This window comes from Dendrobates tinctorius, unplaced genomic scaffold (assembly GCF_039654945.1).
Source record: "Dendrobates tinctorius isolate UK_male_01 unplaced genomic scaffold, ASM3965494v1 ptg000104l, whole genome shotgun sequence".
Classification (NCBI taxonomy): domain Eukaryota; kingdom Metazoa; phylum Chordata; class Amphibia; order Anura; family Dendrobatidae; genus Dendrobates; species Dendrobates tinctorius.
Genome location: NW_027361772.1, coordinates 7,511,302 through 7,521,222, shown reverse-complemented (window position 1 = coordinate 7,521,222; position 9,921 = coordinate 7,511,302). Strand labels below are relative to the sequence as shown.

Genomic DNA, 9,921 nt, shown 5'->3' with positions numbered 1-9,921 from the left:
GTACCCCATTTTTTTTAATTTTTTTTTTTTCATTTTCTCTTGCTTTTAAAACCAAAATATAACATAACATTGCATTTCCTCTTTCTTCCTCCCCCCCTTCCTTGGACCTGGACACTCCTCCACTTTTCCGTATCCCCGTTCTGTCAGGTAAACATATTTTCGTATATAAAGAACATAGAAAGAAGAAAGAAAGAGAGAGAGAAAATAGTTGCATCAGTTAAACAACAACAAAACTTTTTTCTAAATGCAACTGTCCTTATAATCTGCACAACGGTGCATCGAACTCCTGACAGTCTATACCACTCTCAATGGATAGAGGTGAGGGCTCCACGGGGATACTGAGGGTGTCCATTCAAGTCCTCTTCTTTTCCATGACGGCCTCTCCTTGAGTGTGGAGCAGGTTCCACACTTCCTGCTCCCGGGCCTTTTTCTTCCTGATCACCTCCGCTTCCCACACGGAGGGAACAGCACGGGCCCTGGAGTCCGGTGGGCGGGACTCCGCTGAAAAAGACCGCAAGACAGAAACGGCCGAAGATTTCTGCGGCCCAGCAGCCGCTGGGGTCAGGTGGCAAATGGGGAGAACCGGGTCCTCGGGGGCTGGAATCACAGGGCCCGCTAAATCGGTCGCAGCCGACTCCAGCAGCGGCATAACCGCGGCCTCAGGACAGGCCGCATCCACTACTTCCAACGGAGTCGGAGTAACGGCCGATTTCAACAATGCAGCTGCTATTAGCAGGGAAAGCGCAGCAGCATCTTCTTTGGGTGAGCTCTGCACTGGTGACTCCGGGCGGGGTAGTTCGGGGACATGAGCGGGGACCTCGCTCAGCTCTGCATACACCACGGGGCCCGTGGTAACTAGGCCTTCCGGTGCGCAGGGGGCCGCGTGCTGCAGCAGAATGGTGGGGGCCGCTTGCGGAGGCACTGGTAGGGCCGGGGGTACTCTCACCTTCCCCGGCGCTGCGGCCTCCGTTTCATCATCACGCAGTTTCCCCCGCAGCCTCCGTTCCTTGCTCCACTGTCCTGCGGGCCTTCCCTCCGGACTCGGGGGCTCCGCTGAGAAGTCCTCTGCTGGTATTGGTGGCAGCCGTTCTCGCTGACTCCCCTCAGGCTCCGCTCCCCGGCTCAGCATCCCGCTGCCTGCCCGTAAATCTGAAGATGACTTCTGATGCAGCTCCATCTCTCGCCGCCATTGCCACTCTAGGCGGCCGATGCCCCGACACCCGCAGCATCTCATACCGTCCGTTGGGCAGCACTCGAATGGCATCAGACAGCCGCAGCCAAGTTTTTCTTCTGTGCCACTCCTCCTGCTGGGTGGGGCGTTGGCAGACCTTTCCATCCATCTGCCAGGGTCCAATATATGGAAACGTCGGTCTCCGGGCATATATTGCTTCCTTTTGGGGTACGTTGGAGGGGGTCCCAGTCCATTCTGAACAACTGCAAACACCCGGACCTCTCCTCTGCGCTGAAGTAATACCGCCATCTTGGGCAGAATCAGCTACTGCCTTGGATCCTCTGCAAGCAACACAGATCCGACACAGCGTCCCAATTTGTAATCCACAGGTCAGTAATTTTTAGTCCACAGGTGTTTATAATCCGAAATAGAGTAGTCCAAGTTTTCCTCAGTCCTTCAGTTGCAGGCCTGCCGCAGAAGATAGCGTATTAGCGGCGGCGATCCTGCCGACTACGCCAAATGTAGTGTCGGTGGTGGGGTGCCGAGCTGGGGGGGTGGTCCTACTTTTATACCGCGCAGAGATGACAACAGAGACGAGATGGAGGCAGATTCTGGGTGCAACAGGTCCAAGTTTATTTCTTCACTTGCCGTCCGACTGACGGCACACCTCGCGGCCCTCCGTTTCCAGAGCCGCTTCTCACACCGTACACTGGAGACGTGTCTGCACACACCGTCCCCTCCTTTACTGTCGACGCTCCTGACAGTTCCGTCACTGTGGCCGCCTTAGGCCCATTAACCAACAGCGCTTCTACTGCTCAGTCGTCGTGTCACATATGGTGTCTTACACCCAGTACCTCGTCTCAACTGCGGTCCTTTCCTGTCAGGACCACCCCCCTGACGTCCTCTCTCCTCAGTCCCCCTGGTCTGGATTCTCCTCAGAGTGCACAGACTGTCGTAGTCCTCCTGTCACTTGAGCTCCCCCTGGGGACTGGAACTTTCTGGAACCCTCCCTCAGTATTTATAACTCCCCCGGTTCCTTGAAACTGTCACTCTAACTGTCACCACGCCCCCCATGACCAACGGTTTCTAAAGCCCTAAGCTGCTGTAAAGTCCTTTGCTCACACTCCACCCTGCCATCTAATGGTCATCCCAAGGTACTGCACGTCCACTACACTTTCCTAGTTGTTTCCCCACTGTAATCACTGACTCCTACCTACACTGTGCAAACCTATCTTTCTTCACTCTGACTAGTCCGTCCGTCCGTCAGGTCACCTTCCCTACACCTGCTTTGACCAATGGGACTGCATCACACCCTACTAAAACTCCCAGCTTGTGGTGCTTCTATATTTTCTCTCTCATAGTCTTTACTTCTTAAATATTGAAGCTCACAAGGACATTAAAAATAAATCATGAACTCATTGTAACAGGTCAAAAATGGTTTTATCCAAAATGTGCCTCCCTGATACATTACTCAAAGTGTTTTCTTTGAGAAAACAATTAACTAGGTAGAAAGATAAAATGAGCAATTGTAACTACACAGTGCCATATAATATGATGACTGCAATATTTTAAGAGGATAAAAACTTTGATAGGAGGAGGATGAGGAGAGCTTCTTTAAGTAGATTTCTGGCCACTTTTAGGGTATGCTTATAGGGTAAGTTCACATGTTGAGCTTTTGCAGCCGATATTTGTGCAGCAAAAATACAGAATGAATGTGGTACTCGATGTGCTTGTATTTTATGGACTTTTCATACATTTTTACTTGCATTTTGAACACATTTTTACTTGGGTTTTTTAGATATTCATTTGAATGGGTGAAAAATGTTTTAAAAAAACGATAAAATCGACATGGTGCATATTTAAAAAAAACCGCATTGATGATTAAAATATGCAAGTAACAAAAAACAAAAAACAGCAGCACGTGCATAAGACTTCAGAGACCTCATTCACTTTCCTGGGACTGTAAAATGCAAGCTTTTTTTAAGCAGAAAAAAATGCACTGGAAAAATGCTGCAAATAATTTTAACAAGTGTTTTGAGTTGAAACTTGGAAGTAAAGACCAGCAAATAACGGGTGTCGGAACAGGAGCTCCTGGGGCTCAAGGATGATATTTTATATTTTGTTGCATTATTATTATTATTATTATTATTATTATTATACTAGATGGTGGCCCGATTCTAACACATTGGGTATTCTAGAATATGGCAAAAAAAATAAAAAAAAAAAAAGGTTATACTCACCTTCTGACAGCCACCGGACTCTTTCCCTCCTCTCACCACATGCCCGGCATCTTCCGGTCCCAGTAATGCTTTGCGCGAAAGACCACTGATGACGTCGCGCTCTCGCGAGAGTGACGTCATCTCCGGTCCTTCGCGCTAAGCATTAATGGGACTGGAAGATGCCGGGAGCGTGGAGAGGAGATCGGGGGCTGTCGGAAGGTGAGAATAAACTTTTTTTTATTCTCACCTTTCGACGGCCCCTGATCTCCTCTCCACGCTCCCGGCATCTTAAGGTCCCAGTAATGCTTAGCGCGAAGGACCGGAGATGATGTCACTCCAGCGAGAGCGCTACGTCATCAGCGGTCTTTTGCGCAAAGCATTACTGGGACCGGAAGTTGCCGGGCACGTGGTGAGAGGCAGGAAAGAGTCCGGGGCCATCGGAAGGTGAGTATATCACTATTTTTTATTTTAATTCTATTTTTTACAGGTTTATGGTACCCAGGGCCTGGAGGAGAGTATCCTCTCCTCTGGACCCTGGGTACCATCCGCACATTGAGCGCTGCACCGGTCATCTACCGGCTGCGTCGCCGCTGACCTCCGTGCGGCAGGAGATGACCCGTGGCAATGATCGGGAGATCAGCGGCTAGCGCCGCAGATCTCCCAACGGTAGCAGTGGCGTGCGTCGTTCGAATGCCGCGCCAATTCGGCTGGGCTCAACCAATCAGCGACGCGGGATTTCCATTACAGACAGACAGAAAGAATTAGACGATTATATAGTAGATTTTTTACATTCTCATATTTTTTTAAATAAATATTGCTATCATCCTTTTAAAAATTATTTTAACCAATGAAAAACCCCTTTAAATTTCAAGATAGGGTCGATCATGTCAGCAAAATGCTCCAACTTAAATGGGAAATTCACATAATAAATAAATTGCATGCTAGGTATCAGTCTCTGTTATTCTACCTGTGCCTGATTTATTGTGAAGGGCATGATCCCAAAAGTAAGGAAACCCCACTGGTGAAATTAAATACTTTGTACATGTGAAATCCAGCTTTATAAATGTGAAAAGAATGAACAGCACGCTCACAAAAAAAAAAAAGAGTAAGTCGGGAAAAACCCCGGTATTGTGTAAGATCCTGAGCAGTCGCCTGTCTATAAAAGCAGCCGCCCGTCTGCAGACAGATCAGTAGCTGCGAGCACACAGGGATCAGGACGTCTCCAGGACTTCTTATTTTCTACAGCTTTTCTTTTTAAGGTATTTTATCATTTTCCTTTATTGCGTGTTTTATGTGTCACCTAGACATATTTGTGTCGGTCTGGATCTATTCCCTATATATTTATGTTGTATATTTATCTCTACAGACATAATGGCAGAAATTCCAGAATATAATGACATTTCAATGGAGTACAGGTAATAATCTACATCCATCCCGCTAAAGAAGGTCGGGGCTTGAACTAGGATATGCACTGGGCTATGAAGAGCGCTCAGTGAGCTGCCGTAATAACTATAGGAGAGAATATCACCGTGATGTAACATAAGACACATGCTTTACATAATTAAAAAAAATAAATAAAAAGAATAGAAACCTAAAAAATTATAAAAAAAAATACAAAGTCCATCATTTGTACAGGATGAAAAAATGTAAAATATGTTACATGTACCATATATGTTACATAGACATATATATATATTAGCTAAGTACTAAAGGATTTTTGAGGCTTTGGGCTACAGAATAATTAGGTCTTACGTCGCAGTGTTTTATTTCATCATGTCTTGAATGCCATTTCTTCTCCTTGCAGTGAGCATGTGGAAGACTTTTACACTGATGAATTGTCCATCAAAGTGAAGGTAATTGACATTTGATTTATACATTTTAGTTAAATAATTATTTTTTCGCATTAAAAAGTGTCTGAAACGAAAAGTCGATTCTGAAAATTTTGTATTTTTGCAGCAATTTTGTATGACTTAATGGTTTGGCCACTAGTTATTTATTGATGGCCTATTTTTAGGAAAGGCTATCAATATCTGATCGGTAGGAGTGCGACGTCCTGCACTTTCGCCAATCAGCTGCTACCGGCCCCAGACAGAAGTTCTAGGATGTTGCCCGAACATAGCAGCTGTGTGACTTCTATACAGGCTGTGGCCAGGTACGGCAGATCCTGACCTTCTTCAGAAGTATAGGGGGGTGGAGCTGGAGTATACAGCTGTGGTCACTATAGTTTTTGACAGAGCTGCTGTGTTCCTGCAGCATTCGAGAACTTTCGGCCATCTGTAACGGTTGACCAGCAGAGGTGCCAGATGTCGCATACCCACCAATCAGATGTTGATAGCCTATCCTAAAAAAAAGGGTCATCAATAAATAAGTAGTGGACAACTTCTTTAATTCTTAAACCTGGGGTGTACCTGCAGTACCCAGCCACGGCTACTGTAGTTTTGACAGCGGTGCTATGTTTTGGTTGCATTTGAAAACATCCGGTCACCAGTAACAGCTGATGGGTGGAGGTGTCGGGTGCGGCCAACCTCTTGATGTATTAAAGCTTATGAAGCCACGTTTGTTGTATAATGATATTAGTAAAAATATATCAAAACTAGTGTGTGGAAAAAATGGAGCAGTTAGCTAATGCAATTAATCACATTGGAGATCTTATATAATAATTTCCCTTTGGAAAATAAAATCCGCAATCTGATCGGTTGCTACCGACCACGGCTCCACTTTTCTCATGCGCTAAGGTCTGAAAATTATCCCCCATTGCAATACGCATATGTTCATGCACATTTCTGTGAGATAAATGAATGTATAGCTACATCCCATAATATCATCTATGCTCTCTTTGATAGACGATATTTATGCATTTATCATCATAAATTTTTCATTCTGCTGGTGGCGAACGTACAAGAGCTTAAAGTGCATCTACGAGTGTGATAATAAGACAGCGGATCTTTAGGGACCATTCCAATAACAAACCTGTAATTTTTTTTGCTCTACAGACCAATAAGAAGCATCTACAATGGAAACACCACGAGGAATGTTGGTCAACTTATCTTCCTAAAATAAAGCCCGAGATAAGAAAGCCCGAAAAACCAATGAGCTGCTTCAAGAAAGTCGTAATGCTTGTGGTAGTGGTGGAAAAGCTGAAAGGAATAAAAGGAATTGATGCGTTGAGCTATTTCAATGATGATGACCTGTTGAATCACATCCTTGTGCATGGTAAGATCATTCACAATTATTCAAAAATTACCTTATATATTGCATTTTCTCCACTACCAAGTTGTAACTCTTATCAGAGAGAGATGTCGTCTATATAACCTTTTGAGAGTTACTGATAAATGAAAAAAAAATATTAATTGTTTTTTTTTTTATAACAGAAGACATCATTTGCAATTCAGCCGAAACGCAAGAGTCAGTCAGCACTCAATTTCTGTACAATAAGACGACAGTGCACGTTATTCGTGATCAAAAACAGAAATGCTTAACTCTGCAAGAATTTCAAGGCAATGCCCGCATTTTGGCCTTGTTTTTACAAGGGCAGAACATTCAGCAAGAAGGTAAGGCTTTACTTACATTCTTTTTAGAATATAGAATTAATTAACTGTAGCTCACAAGACCTTAGCTCCTAAAATATTGCGTGATATTAACACTTTGGCTTCTCTTGCAGCTAAAATAAATGTGGGCACCTACTTTTCAGCAAAACCTGATATAGAGAAGCGTCCAGTCACGTTGGGTATTGCGGGACGCAAACATTATTTGTGCTGCACTCCTGAAGAGGGGACGACAGATCCCGTCCTAAGCCTAAAGGTCAGTTCATCCCTCCATTCATTGTCTATGGGAAAATCCAGTCATAGCTCCATTATAATGGAGCATTTCAGAGCTCTGTTCTTAAAACTGGTGAAGGTCCTAGTGGTCAGACCCACAATGATCAATACAGTATCACCCATCCTATGGATAGGTGATCACATTTGTTGTTGGGAATAACTCTATTAAAATATGTATCAGATATTCTGAAGTCAAAAATTGGACACCTAGGAAGCAAAAAATTATGTCCAAGGTTGCAAAATTTGCCACACTTGCTCTTTGGTGGCTTCTTGCTCTTTTCCGCTAGCCCTGAACCTTGTTCACAAAGGTATCATGACATCTCTCCGCACGACTACCTTAATGGATGTGATAAATTAGCGTACAGTGTAGCTGAAATCAACAGTAGACCAGGATTGGCCAAGATTTTATTGTATGGTGCATAGGCAGCCCAAAAATGTACCTCTTAATAAATTTGGCATCTTACTCCAGCAGGCTTTAGGTTCAAGACTGGCATCCAAAATGCCAGTCTTGATAAATTCCCCACTTAGTATAGACTGGAGGTCTGACTCTTCTCAGGTTGGGTGTTTGTCTATGTCTGCGTTGGTCTAAGATTGATGAGAAAGAATGCCAAAGGTGTTAAGCCTCTCCATACACATAGCCTATTCTGTCAATAGCAATAGGTTTGGGCAACACTCTAATATGTACAGTCGTGTTAGACAATTGATTGCCGGGGAAGCTAAGGATCCTGCACGTCTGAATCTGAACTGCCGATCCTTTTGTTCTCCTGGGATAAGTCTCTACCACTCATATCTGGTGGTATCTCCTGGAGATAAGCCTCTACCACTCATATCTGGTGGTATCTCCTGGAGATAAGTCTCTACCACTCATATCTGGTGGCGGCACTCATAGAGAACACAGGAGCTCTTAAGTGAACAAGCGATCCCTTGGACGGATGATCGGCAGAACCATCTGATGTGTATGGCGGGCTTTACGCTTCCTGTCTCGTTATATGAATTATGGATCCCATCAATAACATTTTTTTTTAGATATTTGGTGAATGTCTTTATTCCAGGAATTTCCTAAATTTCTCTTTTGTGTCTTTCCTTTAGGAAGTGGACGACATTAAACAAAAACAGGACGATGACTTGTTACCCTTCATCTTCTACAAGAAAGCGAGCAGCACTAGGTACAACTCCTTTGAATCCGCCGCCTTCCCGGGCTACTATATCAGCACATCTCAGCAAGAGCGGCAGCCGGTGCAATTAATGCCAGAGAACAATCAAACCTTCCTGCAAGATTTCATAATGAATCCAAATTTATAGTTTGCGATCCAACCACTGTGTATATGTACCGTGCACATATTGTAATTAATTCCTTCACTCTGTATATACCAGCACTTCTGGCCACAATTTTGAGACATTTGTAAATTTCACCCAACATTGTCCTGAAGATCATGAGCGTTTGAATGAAAATTTTACATAAACCCGACCTTAGTGTCTCGCTCATAGAGAAAAACCGTACTCTTGACTCTTATGTACAAAGTGTTCTTAGAAATAACAACAGAATCTGTTGTAATACCCAATACTTTCATAAAGTTTAATTTCTCAGTTAGAGATCAGTAGCTCCATGAAGAGTTCATATGTTGTGTAAAGCTATATTTAATATTATTGTTTTATATTACGTAATAGTTTTTAATTTCCTACCGTTTTGTATTTTGTCTATAACTTGTAAATTATTATTTTTATGAAAAAAATTTGTTTTTATGCTATTTCAGGAGGCATTAATAGAAACAACATAAATGAAAATGCACTGTACAGTAAGATAACTTTACAATGTTAATATATAGAATGATATATTAAAGAAACACGTCTTAAAAAAATACATATGTGTATTTTTGGAAAATCAAGGTTCAAATTTAAATTTGTACATAAAATTTTAAATGAAAAAGTACAATACGAATACCCACATGTAAACTCACATATCGTGTAGTTTTGTAACATCGCAGAGGTGAGACATTAGAACTGTGGTTCAGGTGATAATTCACAGGCATTAGAAATTTTATGACATCTGGAATAGATATCAACCATCACTGGAATAGTGTCACCTCTCCTCCTGCATCTGCTCCTGTGACTTCTGCTACTGTCACCAGACTCTGCTGTATTCATTCAGTGGGCAGCGTGGGTGATGGAGGATACGTCAAGACCAGGAGCTCTGGGTGCATGCTTTATCCAACCACACAGGCTAGGGCGGCTGTGCCCTGTACAGTCTGGCAGTATGGGCGAATGTGCTGTCCAGCTGGAGTAATCAGCTCCCTACTTTGACCAATAGAACAGCACCACACCCTATTTAAACCCACAGCTTACTGCTGGGAGTTGCCAGTTATAGTTTAGTCTTGCCCTGGTTTTATTCTGCAGTTGTCCTTCTGCTTGACTGTTTGATTTCCAGCTTGAACTTGGTTCGTTCACCGACAATTCTTCTGACCAACAATTTTGTCCTTTGTCTAACCTCCTGGTTTGAACCTGGCGACCTGACCATTCCTGCTAGACTGTTCCACCAGCCAGTGCCTACTCTGTGGACTCAATCCAGGTCCCTGTGTAAGTAAACATTCCTGAACAGGAGTTAAAGGGTGAAGGTCAGGGCAACCCTGGGACTTGATAGTCAAGAGTATCTAGCACAAAGCATGTCTATGGAAGCCATATTTAGAGCTGCCAGGTGACCATGCATACAGCCACT

General features: G+C 43.6%; 1 protein-coding gene across 1 annotated transcript; it reads left to right on the top strand.

Moving 5' to 3' along the window:
- Window positions 1-4,587: 4,587 nt before the first annotated feature.
- On the top strand, window positions 4,588-9,069 carry LOC141100306 (interleukin-1 beta-like). The gene is made up of 7 exons (XM_073588688.1): window positions 4,588-4,649; window positions 4,757-4,805; window positions 5,195-5,243; window positions 6,384-6,603; window positions 6,762-6,941; window positions 7,052-7,191; window positions 8,298-9,069. Exons 2-7 carry the CDS (start codon window positions 4,762-4,764, stop codon window positions 8,508-8,510), a joined length of 846 nt encoding a protein of 281 aa, XP_073444789.1. The 5' UTR covers window positions 4,588-4,649; window positions 4,757-4,761; the 3' UTR covers window positions 8,511-9,069.
- Window positions 9,070-9,921: the final 852 nt, after the last annotated feature.

Coding starts and splice junctions, on each gene's coding strand:
- LOC141100306 (XM_073588688.1), top strand. CDS start 4,762: ATGGCAGAAATTCCAGAATATAATGACATTTCAATGGAGTACAG. Junction 6,604..6,761: donor GAATCACATCCTTGTGCATG/GTAAGATCATTC, acceptor TTTTTATAACAG/AAGACATCATTTGCAATTCA. Junction 6,942..7,051: donor GCAGAACATTCAGCAAGAAG/GTAAGGCTTTAC, acceptor CTTCTCTTGCAG/CTAAAATAAATGTGGGCACC.